Source organism: Trachemys scripta, chromosome 1 (assembly GCF_013100865.1).
Source record: "Trachemys scripta elegans isolate TJP31775 chromosome 1, CAS_Tse_1.0, whole genome shotgun sequence".
NCBI lineage: Eukaryota > Metazoa > Chordata > Testudines > Emydidae > Trachemys > Trachemys scripta.
The window spans coordinates 54,744,744-54,766,197 of NC_048298.1; the positions used below are offsets into that span (position 1 = coordinate 54,744,744).

General features: G+C 39.7%; 1 protein-coding gene across 1 annotated transcript in view; it reads right to left on the bottom strand.

Annotated features, from left to right (window-relative positions):
* The window catches only part of NELL2 (neural EGFL like 2), a 233,886-nt gene that overhangs the window by 111,361 nt on the left and 101,071 nt on the right, over nt 1–21,454 (bottom strand). The window contains exons 10-12 of the mRNA XM_034769935.1: nt 17,875–17,966; nt 14,412–14,514; nt 9,144–9,272 (exon numbers count right to left, since the gene is read on the bottom strand). Coding sequence (XP_034625826.1) covers nt 9,144–9,272; nt 14,412–14,514; nt 17,875–17,966 — 324 coding nt within the window. The remainder of the gene's footprint in view (nt 1–9,143; nt 9,273–14,411; nt 14,515–17,874; nt 17,967–21,454) is intronic.

Sequence of the window (21,454 nt, forward strand, 5' to 3'; positions counted from 1 at the left end):
AAACAAAGACCTTCTTGAGGCTTCTATAGCTTTCGATTCCCTTGCCCCCACAAGGGTCAGACAAAACAGACGAGCCTTGCACCTGTGTACAGTGAAGGAAATTATTTCCAGAATTGAGGATCCTTCATGGGTAATGCCCTGCCTCCCTTTTAAACCAGTGGGGACCTAGCTCAAGTGCCTCAACTCTTCACAACCGCAGAAGCATCTCCTTGGGATAGAGGAGCTCTCTCAGGATTTTAGCAACGGGTAACCTACAAATGGGGATGAACGGGCTGGATCAGAATAGTAGTCCACAGAAGAACAGGAAATAATAGCATTAACAACAAACTGTGCTTTGAGATCCAAAGATATTTCCTTGAATACCATCTAGAGTAAAGATGCAGTATAAATTAGCCTGATCAATAAAAAAAACTTTTCATAGAAATGAATTCAAATATAACTAAACTTTTAGAATTAGCATGTATTACAATGTGTTCCAACAACTCAACATATGGTGTGTGTTCTAATGTGAAGCAATAACCCCCAAAACTGCAGTAATCATGCTGACACCAAAATAACCCTTTTCAGAACTGAATGGGAAGGTAAAGCTATTATTCTTTTAAAAATAACTGTGTGAATTTTAGTGCTTGTGAAAGGTTTTGGCTTGACAGCCCTGGAGAACCAAGCTCTATATTTATCCACTGAACAGAAACAGCATGGGATAGCTCTCCCACACAGCCTCATCAACAAGTCTCAATCTTGACCTGAAGGAACCGCCTCTAGGTTAAGGGTGTAATTCACTTACCACTTCTATGCAGTCTTTGGTCTCTCTGCTCAGACTGCCAAATAAAGTTACCAGTTAATATCATTTCCAGTGGCAGTGTATGTGATGTATACACTGGTCAATTGGAAACTGAAGTAAGATGATTAGGAAGTTAAGTGACAGTGTTACCCACACACCTCCTGGGTGTGGTGTTCTGTCCCATTTAGGGGCAAGCGGGGGGGGGGGGAGAGATTAATGAGTTTGCTCTACAGCCTTAGCTAAGAGCCAGTTGGCTTTTAGCTCATGTAGTAGAGGCTCATGCACTAAATTCCAGAGATCCCAGGTATGATCCCGACTGGGGTCTGTCGGCATTACAACAGCACAACATTCTTTACATGTATACTACTGAGTAACCATCAGATGTTAATTTTTGCTTGTTTCACATATTAACCTGGTTCATATTTAAACAAGCAAACTAGCTTAGAAAAGCTGTACTGTATATTCCAATATCAGTCACCTAAAAAGGAAAAAGGGTATTTTGAATCTTAGAGCATCATACATTTTATTTGCCTACTAACAATTAATCATTACTGGCTTTCCCTTCCCATGTTAAAATCACAGGGACATGATGGTGAAGAGTAAATATGACTGATTACTGCAAATGCAATCAGAAAAGGAATGGATTACAGATTTTATACCCATGCAATAATTTTTAATGTGTTACAGGTAAAGAGATTGTTCGTAATCCATGCTACCCATCCCAGGGCTGGATTACTGTAACATACTTTAATTCAGACTGACTCAGAGGGTAACTGATACATTACATACGGTTCAACATGCAGCAACCCACCTGCTTTGTACCATGGATAAACCAACAATAGCACATTACACCACTGCTTTGTGCTCTACATTGCTCTCCACTGCATCTGTTCTTGTTCCTGTGCTGTTGAACACTTGCAGACTTCCATCATTTTAGACAGGTTCTCTTCTCCAGAACTGCCTTACTCCTTGACAAACAGCACTACCTTTCTACTTTTGACATATTCCCTTCTCTTCCCTCCATACCATCTCCTCTGCTATTCTCCTTTAACCCCCTCTCCACCTGCCCTAGTGACACACCCTCCCACCTCTAGATCTCCCTCACCCTAACTGTCAGCCCATCCTTTGCCCTCCTCAATGTCTCACTCACCTCTGGCTCCTTCCCTTCACAACATAGGCACAGACTGGTTTCCACTTAATCTCAAAACTGTCTCTTGACCCCATCTGTCTCTTCAGATATTGCCTTATAGAATCATAGGACTAGAAGGGACCTCGAGAGATCATCTAATCCAATTTCCTGCACTCATGGAAGGATCAAATATTATCTATACTTGACAGGTGTTGTCTAACCTGCTCTTAAAAATCTCCACTGATGGTTCATCGGGTGACACTGTTCAACAGTTACTACTTCTGTGTGTAAAGTGGCATTGTTTTAACAAATGAAATATTTAGTCCAGACAGAAGAAATATTTCTGGATCACACAGACTCCACCTAGTTGAAATTAACTCAAGTATCCCACACAGGAAGTCTGTGAACACAAACATTGCTTGCCATCATTTAATGTTCTACTTTGCAAACCACATCTGCTTGTTATTTAATATCTTATCATTAATTCATACACTAGGTATACATGATAAAACAAGTAATTATATACTGTTATCTGTCAAACATGACAGCATCGCAGGAGGCTTTCCTGACACATAAAATAAGTAGTCTGATGTCACTGCATACTGCGAATAGAAAGGGCAGTTATATATCATTAATTAGTGAATTACACCAGTCAGTGCACCTTACTGCAACAACAGTTAATGCTCTTTAGTGACAGTGTGTTAGGGCAGAAAATTTAAATTAAAAATTGAGTACATGGTAATTTTTTTAACTTGTGATAGTATTTCTTGGAACTTCCTAATTATGAGCTACAGAAACAATGATAAATACAGGCAAATAAGCAAGGGTTAAAAAAATGAGGAACAGAAAAGAGGACAGAGGATTTTATATATAAAATATACCAGATTCTACCTAGGCAAATATAATAAATATTAATTATGCTTCATCTGTTCCAGCACTCCTTGTCTGTATATTGTGTACATAATCTAGTACTACTTCAATGGATCTCTGATCTGGAATAGGACCCATATATGGGAGCAGGGCCGGCTCCAGGCACCAGCTTCTCAAGCAGGTGCTTGGGGCGGCCGCTCCGGAGAGGGGCAGCACATCCAGGTATTCGGCGGCAATTCGGCGGACGGTCCCTCACTCCGCCTGGGAGTGAAGGACCTCCCGCCGAATTGCCGCCGCAGATCGCGATCACGACTTTTTTTTTGTTTTGTTTTGGCTGCTTGGGGAAGCCAAAACGCTGGAGCCGGCCCTGTATGGGAGTCAGTTTGCATCAATTGTCCATTAGATTGGGCAGGGCTTTGTTTTACTGTACAACTAAAGTACCCAGCATACTTTTGGAAGCTAAAAAATTTAATATTACTGCCTATTCTACAGGTATTGCTGATGCTATCTCAGATCAGTCCAAATTATATCCAGTCTCCAAAACAATGCCACTCTTATGGTAAAGAATGATATAATATAGACGTCTATATAGCTATCACTATATTTACATGTTTTATGTAGGGATCTTAATTTTGACTTCCCTTTGGTTTAACATCTGGCATTTGTGTCATTTTTTCAGTTCTTGGTGACCCAGCCATTGCATAGCAATGATTTTAGAACTATTGTAATACACTGGGATTTTCAAAGAAGCCTAAGGGAGTTGGGCATGCTACTTCTATTGAATCTCAACATCATGCAGGCACCCAAATCCCTTAGGCACCTTTGAAAACCCCAGTCCCATAGTTGATAACTGGGAACAAACCGAGGTTTGTTCATGTTCAATTATTATTATGTTTTAGGTTTAGGTAGTTTATATGGGAAATAAGATCTTCATTTAGAGCCTTCATAGAGCCTACAAAAGTCTTTGTTTCTCCAATAAGGGGAAGCTCTTCCATTTAAGGCATTAGCATGCCTCATTAATGGCAGCGGCTTGAGAGTTTGAAAGTTTCCAGTGGGCTCCATTCATACAAATAGCCACATTTTTTTCATCCTAATCATAACTGCAATGTCAGCCAAGGCTGGAGAGAGATGAGAGAGGTCAGTCTGAAAATCCTTCATGCAAAATCAAACACCATAGGTATGATTCTGCAACTCACACCCACTCAAATTGGCCTGTCAATGAGACTATTCATTTGGACTTCAAGTGAGCAGAGCTTTTAGGTACATACTTAACTTTGAGTCAATGAAACAACTCACATGCTTATAGTTAGGAACATGCTGTAGTGCCTTGCCGGACTTCAGCCTCAGGGATGAACAGTATTAGTCCTAGCCTTTGTAAGGCACATTGCCATATTAGGATTAGCCCACTAATTCCCAGTATCATAACAGTGAAAATAAACTGCATTTATTTCCTTTGTTCAGAAAAATAAATGCAGTTTCCTTTCTTTATGTTTAATTACTTTTTAATATAGATTTTAAAATCATGTTCTGCCCTCCTGGAAAGAAAGCTTTTCAGCTAGATTAATTTTCCAGCCCAACCTGACAAGGTAATCACTCAAACGCTGCCAGTTAATAGAGATGGAAATCTCAATTCCTTAGTTACAAGTAATTTCAATGCAGCATCCCCCTACAAAATGGAATTTATGTAACCAATCCTCCCGGGTGCAACTGCAGACTGACAATCTTTATAATTTCAGAGCTTCTAGTAGGACTGAGTTCTACCTATCCTTCCTGTGGAGTATGATACTTAATGTCAATAGAACTACGCAAGCACCACAATCTTCAATAATGACTTGCAGTATTTAACATATTTAGATAGCTGACTCTTTTAGGCTATTCAAATGTCTCCATTTGATTTTAATGGAAACATTTTATCACAGAGTTAAAAAAAATAGAGCCTGCTTTTTTCCAATCAGTTGCTAGTCTAATACAGCAGTTCTCAAACTTTAGCAACCCGAGGACCCCCATTTTGAATTAAATTTTTTTGAAGACCCCCCAAGAGGGCTTCTAATTTTCCCCGAGGGTGCTCAATCCCCACCCAGCTCTAGGCCCCGCTCCCACTCTACCTCTTCCTCCAAGAGCCCTGCCTCTTCCCGCTCTACCCCACCCCTCCTCTTCCTGCCCCCACCCCCAAGCGTGCCACATCCCCACTTCTCCTGCTCTCTCCCAGCACCTCCTGCACGCCGCTGAACAGCAGCATGCAGGAAGCACTGGGAGGGACGGGGAGGAGTTGATCAGCAGGGCCGGTGGCCCTGGACATGACTTGCAGACCCCCTGGAGTATGCTTGTGGACCCCCAGGGGTCCGTGAATCCCAGTTTGAGAACCGCTGGTCTAATATACAGAAAGATCTGAAATTCAACCTGACAGTTTTTTGCTGTTGAATGATGCAGTCCTGTATACCCCCTACTGATCCAAGCACAGAGTTCGCTAGCGCTGGTCAGAATTTTCTGTATTGACATTTTACAATTAAATCTTTTATCCAAAAAGAAAAAAAGAGGAAAAAAATTGATGAAATTTTTGCCAAAATTTCCCTTTCTGCTACTCTACCAGTCTTGGGCTTTCTGCAGGAATCTGCAATTTCATACAGCTTGGAACACATGCTAAAATTATTTACTCTGACTCTTCTCGGTCTATAATACTGCAGTTCTCTATACAGAGTGTTTTTGTATACTTTGTATTGATTGCATGTTGAGGCACATATAAATGTTACAGATATTCTATGACAATCAGATTTCTTCTGTCTTCTGCAGAATTCCCCTTGTCATGCCACAATCCTTAAAAACTTGTTCCTATAACTAATTAGCATTCCAGAAATAATTAGTGTTAATTACTATCTTTCACAAAATTTAATTTCTCTTTTATTTGGCTTGTCAGTAGTTAAGAAATCTGATTAATAGCATTAGATTATACAAAGTTAAAATGAGGAAATGTGTTTTTTACAACATGCTTGTATTTTACACCTTATATCCAGAACAGAAATGAGATGTAGTAACTGTTGCTTAAACTTTAAGCCAGAATGAAAATGTAGAACACTAAAATGTGAGAATACTGAAGATGGTGGGAAAGTGGAAGACCTGATTGAGCATTCCGAGAAACAGCAGATAATAGTTTTGTTCAATGCACTATGTGAAATTATTTGGCTGTCTCACTTTCGTTCTAGCTCCCATTAACAGCACACATTCACAAACCCACATTACAAAATCATTGCTACAGCTGGCAATAATTGGCACCTTTCTTGGCATTCTCACCAGATAGAAAGAAGATTTGAAGATTTCAAAGGACTTAGATATTGAACCACAACACTCCTAAGGCCTGTCTACACTGGAAAATTTCTCCATCCGTATCAATGTGTGTCAGCAACAGTTGCATTTGAACCAGTGCCAAACATGGTTTAGTTGTACTATAGACAATGGCAATCACTGTTCAGACTCCTTTCAGAAACTGAGGTTGAAACCTGGACAGACTTAGGGTATGTCTACACTTACCGGGGATTGACACTGTGGCAATTGATCCACCGGAGGTCGATTTAGCGGGTCTAGTGATCGCTCTTCCATCAACTCCGGTACTCCACCGGAATGAGAAGTATAAGGTAAGTCGACGGGAGAGTTTCTCACATCAACCCAGCACGGTGTATACACCACAATAAGTCAACCTAAGCTACGTCGACTCCAACTATGTTATTCACGTAGCTGGAGTTGCGTAACTTAGGTCAACTTAACCCCATAGTGTAGACCTGCCCTTACACAGGAGCATCTAAGATCAGAAAATGTCCCTTGTTATCTGGAATCAGGAGACTTTGTTTTCATTTACGCCTATGTATTAACATTAAAATGGCCCAAAACTTGGCTAATACAGAGTTCAGGTTGCCCAGTGGTGCCTTGTGCCCTTCCAGCATGTGAACAACAACTAAATTTAAACCCCTGAAAACCAGGAAATACAAAGTTAAGGTTTATAACACCCCAGAAACATAACCTTATCTCCGCTTCCTCCCCCACCCTGCCCCATCCCTAGCAATAGCCACTGGGAATTGTTAATAAGCTATGCAATAATCTGGAGTCAATGTGGTCATTTTTTGAAAGGGGGGACCAATATTGGGGGCACAGATATGGGGTGTTTTGAGGGACAGAAATAAAGCCTTCCAACATCCCTCAATTCACATCTCTAAGCCCCTTCCTTTCCATCCCACTCTTCCCAGCACTGTTCCAACACCCTCCCACATTTCCAATCACTGTTCCAACCCCTTATATTTCCTCCAACTGCTCTGAAACCATTCCAACTTCTCTGACATTCCACCTGTCTCACCTATTGCTCTGACCACCCCCACAGCCACCTGCTGGTCTGAGGCCCCATGCCAGCTCCACAGTCCTCCTTGCCATTCCATGTCCTTGGTAAGCCTGGAGGGGCCATGAGGAGGTGGGCTCTGAGGAGAACATGTGCCAGCTGGAGGCCAGAAGGAACGGGAGAGTGGAAATGTAGAATCCCTTTTCCAAATCTGGGCCTAATATGTGAGGACAGGGCTTTACATATCCATCTTCAGCACAGGAGGCTCAGAGAGCTGTGAAATGGCCCATTCATCTCAATGAGATATTCACAGTTGAATGACAACACCCCTTGGAGATGAATGCAGTCTGAAACAATAGCTCTGAGAGGAGTGAACTGCTCCATTCATCTCACTGGTTTGTTCTCATTCCCATTTAGTATCCACCTCACACAAAGGGGGGCAAGGAGAGGGGATCAGACCACCCAGAGAGACAGCCCCACCCCGCAAGGTCCGAGCTTACAACAAGGGAGTGAAGCGTCAAGGGAGGGGATCAAAACCCACATAGAGAGGCAGAGCCCCACCCACCCCAGCTCACACATTGTAGCGGTCCCTGCTTTCTCATTCTCTCCCTCCCCTCTTTGTGTGAGGCACATCCCCTTCCAGCCTGCAGATGTTGCCCTGAGAGATGAGGCTACGAATGGGAGGCATCACTCCCTATCACCTGGCCTGGCATGACAACGGGAACAGGGGAGTGGGTGGCTTCAAACATGAGGGGAGAATGTGGGGCTGACAGACCCTCCCATCCCTAATTCCCCTCACTGCCCCTGGCACAAACACACAAGTACTCCCACCTGGCCTCCCAACCCTTCCCTTCCTTGCTCCTAATCCAGACCTCAGTATTATTTTCACAATACATTTTAATTTCTAAAAGATTAAAAACATTAATAAAAGATGAAGTTGTATATATTCTTTAACAAAACTAAATTCCTTGCATCATTTCTTAATCACAATAACAAAAAAATCCTCTTTCTGAAAGTGAAGGACTAGACTCAGATGCTGACAAACCACTGAGCAATCCCTCCCTCAAGGCCATGGAGAGAGTAGCAGGACTTGCTCTTGCATGACTTAAAGCTCTACTCAAGACAATAGGTCACAAAATGCTGTTAAACAGAGGTCTCTGTGAAATAGAATTGTACTCTAATCCTGCAGATTCTTATGCACATTATTAATTTTACATGTGAATAGTACCACTAAAGTCAATGGGACTACTCATTAAAATAAAATTATATGCATTATTGTTTGCAAAGTTGGGCCAAAAGAATCAACCCCAAAGTCCTTACAACCTGAGGGCCATAATCCTACATGAACTTATGTGACTGGTCCCACTGAAAGTTAAGTGTTTTGTAAGTGTTTGCAGAATCAGGGCCTTCATGAGAAAGGCACAGATGGACGGCAGGAGAGAGGAAGGCAACATGAAAGCAGAGTGATATTTGGCACATATCTTGCTACAGCTGCGATGTTTTTATTAGAATTTTATGAGCATGTTAAAATTTGAACTATAGAAACTGCCTCTATCTGGTAAGTGGGGCATTGGTTTTAAATCAGTGGGACTGTTAAAATAGTAAGTTTTTACACAATGTGAGTAAAGGTATTAGAATCTGGTCAGTACTGTTTACTTACTATATTGCGGGGGAGGAAGGAGCTAATGGCAAAATAAAGTCCCCACCAAAAGCTACATTAAAATGTGTACCAACTAAAAGCTATTCTAATGTGTGACTTTTAGGTTATCGGAATATCTGATTAATGAAAAGAGAACAGATTTTGCAGTGGAAGTATTGCTTCAAATTCAAGAATTTAGCCATATTAACTTATAACTGAGACTGATCGGGGATTTTTAAAAAATTCTTAATTTGAGAGATAATTATTTTAGCTGATTAATATTCTGCAAATTAAATTTGCTGCATTTAATGGGCCCATCACTTTGAAAACTTGTGAATTAATACATTCTTCATGGAGTAATACACTATACTTTATACAGCTGAGAATCTTCACAATGGGTTACCTTCACAGTAGGCATTGTCCTCTCGAAGGGCTCTGAAACCATCTCGGCAGCTACACACAGCCCTGTCCTCTAGGTTTCTGCAGACAGAATGCTCCATGCAGTTATGTCCTTCAGAACAAAAGTTATGGCCTGTATGAAAACGAAAGTGATTGTTAAAAATAGGCTTGAAAGGATTCGATTTGTACCAGTGTCAGTAAACATCGATTTCACCAAACTGATGAAAAAATATTTCCATCCAAAATCATCAAAATTTACAGGCAGGCAAAGTAAGAAAAATGCAGCTTGAGAACTTATTAGAGTCCTACCTTAATGTGTATAAAATGGGAGACAGTGGAGCTGGAGCAGAGCTCCACTTAGCTAGCTCCACTTACGTTTTTTAATCTAGATGTCTGTCATTAAATATTTATTGTCACACAAACATCCACCACCACCCCCATAATTTCACACAACTGTTAACATTTAAAACAAAGAACTAACTAAATGCTTAAAAATAAACATCTACATCATCCGTCAAAATTATATATAAAAAAATATATAATTTTCAAGCCTAGTTAAAAAGAATCCAAAGATAAAACATTTTCTCTGTTGAATATATTCCAGTCTTTTCTCAGTTAGGCTACAGAATCCTACTCAGGAAACTATTTTTCTTAGGAGACACACAATTTACCTTGATATTAGGCATGCAGCATCTCAGGGAAATAGTGTAGGGTACAGAGCTTGTCATCTCTTGGCCTTAAGTTCAACTCCAGGTCAGTCATGAAAATAAGCTATTATCATCTGATGTCTGTTAGGTAGCATATTTAAATCCCTTTACCTTCTTTTTGTCAATGGTTATTTTTACAGGAACTTCAACTTTTTTCTTCATTTTTCTTATTAAAGTTGGAATTTATAGAAGATGCTCAGTAACTCAGCAGCCCATTTACTAATGGGATTGCTTTCCTACAAGCACTTATTGTTCCCCAGGTATATTTGTAAAACCCATTCATATTCCCTGAAAGCTTTGGCTAACATTAACTTATTTTGCTTTTTTTGTTGCCCTTATCTTTTCCCTTCAAGCCTTAACTGACTGAATAGTCTTGTATAAGTGCTACCTCTTGATATTTCAATGACGTTTCCTTTTTAATCTTATTGTTAGCAGCTCCTCTTGAAGTCACACTGGGTCCTCGTTTCTTGCATTCCTCTTTTTAAGAGAGATTTTTTAAATGTATTTTTAATAAGAGCTTCTAGCTTTCTCCCAAATAGCGGATTTTAAATGAGTCTTCCCATTCACTCAGTAGATTTCTTAATTCCCCAAATCTGATTTCCTGAAATCCAACACCACTGTATTGCTATACTTGGCGACTCTGTTCTTTACTGTGATGAATTCAAACAGGTTATGGGTGATTTTAAGCTTCCATATAATTTTCACACAGTATATCAATATTTTGTACAGTTGGGCTGCACTACCTTTTCTCCTTTTGATTAGTGTTGTCAAGAGATTAAAAAAAATAATCATAATTAATCGCACTGTTAAAGAATAATAGAATACCACTTATTTAAATATTCTGGATGTTTTCTACATTTTCAAATATATTGATTTCAATTACCACAGAGAATACAAAGTAGACAGTGCGCACTTTATATTATTATTTTTATTACAAATATTTGCACTGTAAAAAATAAAAGAAATAGTATTTTTCAATTCACCTAATAAAAATAATGTAGTGAAATCTCTTTATCATGAAAGTTGAACTTACAAATGTAGAATTATGTACAAAAAATAACTGCATTCAAAAACAAAACAATGTAAAATTTTAGAGCCTACAAGTCCACTCAGCCCTACTTCTTGTTTAGCCAATCGCTCAGACAAACAAGTTTGTTTACATTTGCAGGAGATAATGCTGCCTGCTTCTTGTTTACAATGTCACTGAAAATGACAACAGGTGGTTGCAGGGAACTGTTGTAGCCAGCGCCGCAAGATATTTACATGCCAGATGTGCTAAAGATTCATATGTCCCTTCATGCTTCAATCACCATTCCAGAGGACATGCGTCCATGCTGATGACGGGGTCTGCTCACTAACAATCCAAAGCAGTGCAGACTGATGCATGTTCATTTTCATCATCTGAGTCAAATGCCACCAGCAAAAGATTAATTTCTGTAGTTTCTGCATCAGAGTGTTGCTCTTTTAAGACTTCTGAAAGCAAGCCTCACACCTCATCCCTCTCAGATTTTGGAAGGCACTTCAGATTCTTAAACCTTGGGTCAAGTGCTGTAGCTATCTTTAGAAATCTCACATTGGTACCTTCTTTGCGTTTTGTCAAATCTGCAGTAAAAGTGTTCTTAAAATTAACAACATGTGCTGGGTCATGATCTGAGATTGCTATAACATGAAATATAGGGCAGAAGGTGGGTAGGCAGATCAGAAGACATACAATTCTCCCCCAAGGAGATCAACCACTAGTGTAATTAACACATTTTTTTTAAAATGAGCATCAGCAGCATGGAAGCATGTCCTCTGGAATGGTGGCCGAAGCATGAAGGGGCATACGAACGTTTAGCATATCTGGCACGTAAATACCTTGCAATGCCGGCTACAAAAGTCCCATGCAAACGCCTGTTCTCACTTTCAGGTGACATTGTAAATAAGAAGGGGTCAGAATTATGCAAACAAATATAAATGTAAATGTAAACAAACTTGTTTGTCTTAACGATTGGCTGAATAAGAAGTAGGACTGAGTGGACTTGTAGGCTCTAAAGTTTTACATTGTTTCATTTTTGAGTGCAGTCATGTAACCAAAAAACAAAACAAAAAAAATCTACATTTGTAAGCTGCACTTTCATGATAAAGAGGTTGCACTTCAGTATTTGTATGAAGTGAATTGAAAAATAGTATTTTTTTGTTTATCATTTTTACAGTGCAAATATTTGTAATAAAAAATATGCGAGCACTGTACACTTTGTAGTCCGTGTTGTAATTGAAATCAATATATTTGAAAATGTACAAAAACATCCAAAATATTTAATACATTTCAATTGGTATTCTATTGTTTAAATTAGTGATTAAAAGTGTGATTAATCGCGATTAATTTTTTTGAGTTAATCACATGAGTTAACTGCGATTAATCGACAGCCCTACTTTTTATTATTATTTTCAGTGATTTAATTGCTCTAGACTTGTTAAAAAAATCAGTATTAGGATTAGCCAAACAGTAATCTTTCACTAGTCTTTTTTCAGTTCCTGCTTCCTTGCACAAGGCTCCTATAGTACAATGCACAGAACTGATCAGGGTTCAGGAGGGACCTAGCCTGGTGTGACAGGAACGGCTGAGTAGTGCAAGCTGGGGTGAGGCTGCCACCAGGAGAAAGCCAAACCTGTCAATATATAGCAAAGACCTATATTCATGCTCAATAAAGATCTCTCTCCCTACAACTCCACTTGCCTGCTGCATCATTTCTTGTTAATGAAACATCCCCCATCTTCTACAACTTTTCAGTAATGTTTATGTTTGCATTTAAAATAGAAAAAAATTAGAATCTGCTTGGAGGGCATAGTCAGAGGTGTAGAGGTCACTGCTGTTTTGGCCTGGGGGGACGGGGGTGTCTCTGCATGCATGAGCCCAGTCTGAAGGCGTAAGAGCCAGGCAGACCAGAATCGGAGGAGAAAAAAATCCACAGTATAGGCAGAGAGAACTTTGAACTGCTGATATGATAATGATACTAACTTCATGTCTCTACCATGGTAACTGAGGCACACTTTTTTTAAAGGACTACAATAATACCCTCCACGGCATGGTTTGTTGCAGTAGTGTACATGTATTTCACAACTTCCCGTTTATTTTTGTTTTTTTAAACTACCACACTGCTATTATGTGAAACAGGAAATTCAGGAGCAAAAATTCCTACATTTTAAACAACATTAAGGGCCATTCATTGCTCTCAGCACATCTCACAGCTCCCACTGATACTGATGGAGTGCTGTGCACATCAAGACCCTATAGCTGACAAACGGCAGAGGCCACCCTTTGTCCTATTTTTTTTCTTCCTCACAGAAGTCTGAAATAAGGACAAAGTGTCAGCCTTTAGTTTTGGATTTCCTGGCTTTTATCAGTTTGTATCAGAACCTTAGCATTACAGAATAGTAAGTGTACAATTTTCCACTGATCAATAGATCTCCACAAACTACAAACCAATATAGGAGAATATGTGCTGCAGATTAATACTGTATCAAAGTATGATTTTAAGAATAAGATCCATAGCTCATGAGAGACAAGGCTAGGATGATCCATTCAGGATTTAAACTGTTCAGAAACAAGCACTAAATCCATCATCTATTAGATTTATTGAGCTTGTATCCAGGCTCAATGAGTGCAGATTTTTTTTTTTTTTTTTTTTTTAAGATTTACTGTAAATTTTTACCAGGAAAAAAAATCCCTTTTTACTGTGATTAGACCTCAAGACCTTAGCACACTTCTGTTAAGTTCTGTTCTTCCATTTTAGTCTTATCTCTCTTCAGGATGTCATTAATCATATTGTTTCTGTCTGTGTAGCATGTACGACTTGCATGTCTCCAGTATTCCCCAAATCAATATATATCTAAGCCAAGCCAAAGAGTGTGATGGCTTGTTTCCTGCTAGAACTCAGTTGATCACAGTTTAGCTATTGGAGAAATAGGAACAGACTTTCTGCTTTGAAGATGCAACTGCTCACAGCTGGGAGGGAACCAATATTACCCAGTATTATAACAGTACAGCACAGAGCCCTGGGCAGTTCCTTACATCTCTATCCTTGCACTGAAAGTCCAGGCACATTCCATCTGTTTGGCCTATGTGTAAAAATTTAAGAAGTGCAGTACAATATACTTCCAAAGCTTTTGATTCTATATTCAGAAGGCAATCTAAAAGTGCTAAGAGGGGGAAATGATACAAATTTACTCTAATTTTCTATAGATCTGCAAAGCACATGTCCACTGCAGAAGGGCCTTTAGGGATGTGTGTGTGCGCGCGCATGCATAAATGAAGCACTTTAAAATGGTGACATCAATTATGTATAATCCCTTAGGATTTCTCTTTTGTATGAAATACAAGAATGCTGCCAGCCCCATTCAACAAAATTTACATTATTACACTTCATTCAAACAAGTTTTCAGACTCCTTGATGTGTACATTATCTATTCAGTTTTACAGTATCTCCAATAATGAAAAAGATGTTTTTTCCAAAACTATAAAAAATTAATAAAATGATACTGCACATTACATTGAGCACAGGCAGATCCTGCTATTTTCTTACCTTTACAAACTTTGCAGCAACTGTGAGACAAGGAGATTTGTTGAGAATCTGGGCAGTTCAAGGTTGGGCAATCCGATTTTGTAGTGCGCTGCATTTTGTGGTCCTATTAAATTAAGGTAATTATTCAATACTGGAGATAATAAATGCAGCTGAATAATGCCTTTATTTTATTTATGCATTTAGATTTATAACAGACAGACAGCAAAAGGTGCCTATCTCAAACTCCAGGTAACTTTGACAATTTGAAATCACAACTAAACTTAACAAAACCAGCAGACACCTCCACTATATAGCAGAAACCACACCTATTTAGTAAATGAAAAATAAGGAAACATTCCTCATCCTTCCCCAAAATTATCCTCACGCAGCTTCCCTGTCCTCATAAGCTTCTCCAGAAATCATGCCTATAAGGTCAACAAATTAGTTCTCTTACAGACTGCAGGGGATCAAAGCCAGGGGGACTGCACAAATAATGCCATGCTAGCAGCTTCCTTTCTTTTACCTTAAGGGATCTCTAGCCTGAGTACCCTGTCTGATCTCAACTGTGGCCTATGGCCCAAGGGAGAGGCAGTGGTATCTCATGAGGAGAGTGTTTCTTGAATAGACTGGTGCCAGGCCATTTAGCACTTCAGAGGTCAAAACCAGTACATTAAATCCCGCCTGTATATCCACAGGCAGCCAGTGGAGATCAGACAGAATAAATGTAATATGCTCATGGGTAAGATACCCGGTTTAACAAGCAAGCTGCTATATTGTGCTCCAGCTTTAATTTCCAAATGGCCCCAAGTAAAGTGCATTGCAATGATGTAGTCTGGGAGACACAAAGGCACAAATCACAGCAGCACAACACCTTCCTGAAAAGCATTCAGAATTTTTCTTAGAATATAAAGCTCTGTGTGTGGATAGTGCCTAATGCATTGCATATACTACTGTTATATAGTTGGTGTTTCATTTAACATTATTTTCCTAGGACAAAAATGAGGATGAGAAAATAACTCATCAGAAACCACTGCTCAGTCTTCACTGACTGATCTTCCCAGACTCCATGGCACATAACCAAAATGAAACCCGAACCTGTAACAAACTAAACTAGACCTTGAATGATACTGTATGTCACACAAAACACCCCAAAACTACCTAAAAGTGTGCGTGCTGAGCATTGGCCTTTATAACAATGTGGTCTATCGCTAAATGTGACTGAAATGTTGCAGAGCTTCTTTGTTTTTTCAGATTTGAATGGGAAAATGTGCCTGACTGCAGCAACCAAGAAAAAAAAAGGGATTTTCCATGTTTATGCACTACAAAATCCAGAAGAATAAATTCCCTAAACTGCCCTGATAACATCAACACTGGCCTGCAAGCAAAAAATCAGTACCTATGCCATCACTCTCAAGTCTCTCTTGAGCAGATGTCTTTAACTAGATTCTATTATGTGTAGAAATATGTAGGTAATAAAATAGCATCTGCCTATAGGTCCCCATTTTATCTACACATCTGACAGTATGTAGATTTGTTGCTCTGAAATGTCATTCCTAGTGTTGCTTTCTTGGCAGCAATAAGTATTTCAGTGCTTGAGATTCAGAATGTTTATCACCAAAGTTGCCATACAACGTTTCTAAGAGCACAGTGAGAGACAAGTAAGGTGGCCAAATATGTACCCACTACCAATGGCAGGTAGAGTCAAGCCAGGTGTGCTGCCTCACTGTTCGCTAATAGGACCTCATAATTTCTAACTGCAATAAATAAAAGGCAGCACCATGCAGACTTTGATGATTGTTATTCATATACACATTGATCACCAATAAGGATTGTGTTAAAAATAGCAATTCACAGTCCTTAAAACTGTAGGGCAGATTAAGCTATATTTCCAGAATTACTTCAGACCTTATTTCTCTAGCGGCTGGTTTTGCACCTCCCCCAGCCCCTTGATTTCAATATGACTAGTAGTGAGATACTCACAAATGACTGTCCATCAGCATGTATCCCTTCATCTATAGACCTAATTTCTAAAATAGATTTATTGACAAATTATAATCACCAGTTCATAAAACTATAGTAAAGTGGCACAGAAAGCAACTCTGGCACAATATCCTGCTGGAGGAGGTGACAGTGAGGTCCAAGGACAGATGCACGCTTTCCAATAGAGGGAAAAAGGGTCTGGTAGATTCAGGGGAAGCACCAGCCACGGCAGTGAGGCTGAAGTATTATCTGCCACATTTACCTGACATCCACAGCTTTAAGGAGCTGGAGCTGAAAGAGCCTTTGCTCCCATTCTCTTGGACAGCAGTTTCTTCCAACTCAGACCTTGTGGAATGTATATTCTCTTGCATATGGCAGTTGGACTCTGAGACAACATTACAGCCAGAGGTGAAAGTAAGCTGGTACACCCCAGTACGGCATACCGGCCAGAGCCCCGCCGCCGCTCCAGCAGGCTACAGCGGCTATTTAAAGGGCCCGGGGCGGTAGCGGCAGCCGAGCCCTGGGCCCTTTAAACTGCTGCCGGAGCCCCCGGCAGCAGGAGAGGGTACTTACCGGTACAGGATGGGCCAGGGCTGGCTCTGACCACCCCCCAACCCCGCCCCTTCTGCCCGAGACCCCGCCCCTTCCGGGGGTCAGACCTGGCCCCAACCCAACCCCATACCGTAAGTCCCTATTTCTACTTTCACCCCTGCAATAAGCAGACAGGTCTTGCCTCTCTTTCCCCCACTAGAAAAGCGCACACAATTCTTCAGCTCCACCCTGAAGCATGCATTTCTCTAGCCGATAGCAAGCTCCACACCTAGGGAAGCACAGCAGCATTCCACCTTGGTATCTCTTCGTGCACTTTCCACCTGTAGACGCACACTGTAGCATTTTGCCCTTAAATTGCATTTCTGCTCTCAAAAGCGACTGAGTTAAAATGATATTGTAAGGCTCACTGTTTAGTGTATCTGACTCAATATCCAATACGCTCCATTTACAAGTAGGATGATAGATTACCAAACTGCCAACCCTCTAAACACAACCTGAGATTTGACAGTCAAGTGGCATTCTTTCCTTCTCATACATCATTGCAGGCAAGAAATATCCTGTGGGCCAAATTCTGTTCTCATTTACATTTGTGTAACCCCCTGGTAGCTGAGCACATAATCTGGAGAAAATAGGGCTGCACTGATACAAAAGAGAGCATAATGTGGCTTGCAGGATATTTAATACTGATGATAGTGTATAAGAAATAAAAAAAGAACCCAGCTCAACTGTGAGATCCCAGGTTGAATTTTCAGGGTTGGCAATTAGAAAAAATATTGATTTGTAAAATTTGATGTGGAAATCAGCTGGACAAAGTAAGCATGGAAACCCCTTGATGCCCTTTTAAAAGTCACTTTTCAGAGTAGATACATACACGTTTTTATTCATCAGGACCTTATAAGACATTTTAAACAGATTTATTGAAAGAAAAGGGTCCCATCAATGGTGTTCTTACCTTGCACTCAAAAAGAACACAGTCCCCTGAATTTGAATACACAGTTTCTCTCTGTCCTTCGAAGTAGGTTCTGCCTTCAAATATGCACACCGCTATAGGATAAAACAGAACAACAATTTGAAAAAAGAAGAAAGTTTTCAGTAATCTGGCTATAAAATTGGCTTATTTTCTTAAAGCTAAGTATATTTCAAAATTAAGTGATCAATTCAACTACAAATATATTCCATTCCAGGACACAGGAGTTTGGACAGGAGCAAAAAAGAACAGAAAAGGAGAGCCAAGAGAAGAGAAGGCCTCAAAAGCTAAGGAAGGAGAAGGTGTCAGGGAAAAACAGAGCATGGGAAGCTTGCGAGAAAACAGAGGACAAAATAGAGGCTGCAAGTCTTGGCTAGGAACAAATCACTGATGACCATAGTAAGAGCAGTTTCAGCCAAGTGCAGAAGGTGGAAACCAGGCTAGAGGGGATTTAGTGGAAGGTAAGTCAAGGTAGACAGTCTGAAGTGCCCATCTGAAGAGCTTACAGGTGAAAAAGAGAAGGATGATAGGATAGTTGGATGGAAAGTCTAATTAAATACAAGTCTACCCATCTTACATATTTATGTATGAAGGAGGCAAGATCAGCATCATGAATGCCTTATTAAGTGCTAGTATCACAGGACACAGGATGTGAATGAACAAAGTGCTCCTTGTGATCCCAGTGATTGTGCTAGTATCCCAGTGGTGTTCCATATATTCATGTGGTATGTCTGCTAGTGTCCTGGGAACAGCCTGATTCAAACCTTTTTAATTATTGATTTATTTTTTAAAAATAACCAGGGCATATTAGAATAAGATGTTAGAGAGCCATTTAGGGGCCTGATCCAAAGTCCACTGAAATCAATAGAAAGTTTCCCATTAGCTTCAGTGGGTTCTGAATTAGGCCTTAAAACATCTAATCCATCTCTTTGACAATGCAGAATTGTTACATACAGAATATTTTACAATGCTTTGTCCAGTCCTCTTTAAATGATTTGCTTGAGGGTGCTTCCAGCATTTGTTAGTGGAATAATCTCCCCTATCTAATAGATTTTACTGTGAGGTAGTTGCCTTGCTTTTCATCTTAAATGTTCCTTTTCTTAATGCCATCCCAACCCACAAATATTTAGATTCCTTACAACCCCAAATAATTTCTCTCCATCTGTGGTGTATGTTTCATGCAAATACTTAAACAGTTTAAAAATAAAACAAAACACCATATGGCCCACTTCTACACAAAGGTGTTCTCTAAGAACAATCCTTCAAAGGCGACTCAGAAACAAGCACACACATTGTACCAGCCCATTAAACAGGTCTAGAGTTTGCACTAGATTGCATTTTGCGTGCTATATAATCTAAATTATAATTATTTTATTTTTACATATTATATACTTATCCCCAAGACCATATTATAGGGCCTGCTCCAGGCCTTCCAAAGTCAGAGGGTGAAATCCTGGCCCCACTGATGTCAATAGCAAAACTCCCATTGGCTTCAGTAGGGCCAGCATTTCATCCCACAGGATTTTGACTATTCCAATAGAAACAGAATTGAGCTCACAACATCCAGATGTAAGTCTCCTCACTTTTGTGCTATTAAAATCTCAAGCCTGATGTTGGATTAGCATATATTTATAAGAAATTTCATAGCTGTTTTACTGATCCATCTAACACATGAATATGTGAAGTATACTAAAGAAAGGGTGACTGCCCTTGGTATGTATAAGTACATTAATGTTAATTAGAAAATTATTAAAATAATGTCATTGTAAAGGCTTTCTAAATTTTTTATTTACAGATGAATGCACTTCATCACGGAAGACTGAAAATTGAAATCTCATCATTTAAACTTCTTTTGTTGCATTACAAACTTAAAATAACTGATTTTTATGTACTTTCTTTTCTGTTGAAATACAGCAGTTAGAAATGTCAAAGAACTAATTAGAAATACATAAGAAGTTTCCAAAGAAGTGTCATAGGATTCATTTTTAAAAATATGTAATATCTGTTAAAATCGGCTGAAGGCTGTTTAATGTATGTATCCATTTGTATTGATTATAAATTTTTAATTTAAGTTTCACACTAAGAAATATGATCTTCAGTGTTAATTAAAGATAATATGGAATTGAAAATTAACCACATCAATTTCTAACATTTTCTTTTGTGTTAATAATAGCCAAGGGAATATTTATTTTAGGATAATAATTTGATATAACATATAATTGCAAAAAATTGCACGCTTACTGAGCCATCACATGTCTGAATGACAATCACTGTCAAGAAACATACCCAAAGACATATGCTCCAAAGCCTAATGTTCATATTCAGAGTATGTAGGAGGTTCATTTTCAGCACAGTACACAAGGAGTTATCTGCAAAAAATTCCTCCCATTGAAGTTAGTGGGGGCGGCACATCTAATGTCTCACTCACTACATTCAGAATGAACATATATTGTAGGTTTCCTTTGAAACCTGCTGAATACTAACATTTTTAGTTGTAACATTGGTTTCCTCAATTTCCATATGGGTAAAACACAAAAAGTAAGAGGATATTTCATGGACTCATGCAAACTTCTGACTGCTAGAAGCTGGGTGACACAGGATGGATCACTTGATAAATTGCCTGTTCTGTTCACTCCTCTAGCATCTGGCACTGGCATCAGATACTGGGCTAGATGGACCATTGGTCTGATCCACTATGGCCATTCTTATGTCTAGAGGGGAAAGAATGCCCGTAGAGCTCGTTATATTCCCTTTCCTCCCACCTTAATGGTCCATGAAAGAGAAAGATAAGGATCAGGTGAGAGAAAAGAGGGGATTTGGGGAATAAAAGGAAGATTAAGAAAAAGGGGACATTGTGGTTAACATTCTCCCTCCTCCTGCTAGTTAAACAGCATCTGAGGGATTCTGTGCAGAGAGGTGGGCTTTGTTGGATGAACTGTTGGACCCTCAAGGTTCTTTGGTAATTGGGCATGCCTGGTGAGTTGTCACCTGAAATGTTGAGGCACAAAAGGTTCCACAATATTTGGACAGTTCCCTTCAATGAGAACTAGGGTGACCAGACAGCAAGTGTGAAAAATCAGGACGGGGGTGGGGGGTAATAGGCGCCTATATAAGACAAAGCCCCAAATATTGGGACTGTCCCTATAAAATTGGGACATCTGGTCATCCTAATGAGAACATACACCTGAGGAGGAAGAAGGTGAGGAAGTTCTTGTGCAGAGCACCAGCACCTAGATTCCTGTTTCTCTCATCCAAGCTAATCCAGCCAACAGGGCTTCCACAGCAACAACTGACATGCACTTCAGAGGTACCAGTTCCACTGTCTCAGTGCCAATTTGTCAAGGCTGATATCAGAGACATTGGCAACAAAGAGTCTGGTGGCACCTTAAAGACTAACAGATTTATTTGGGCATAAGCTTTCGTGAGTAAAAACCTCACTTCTTCGGATGCATAGAGTGAAAGCTACAGATGTAGGCATTATATACTGACACATGGAGAGCAGGGAGTTACTTCACAAGTGGAGAACCAGTGTTGACAAGGCCAATTCAATCAGGGTGGATGTAGT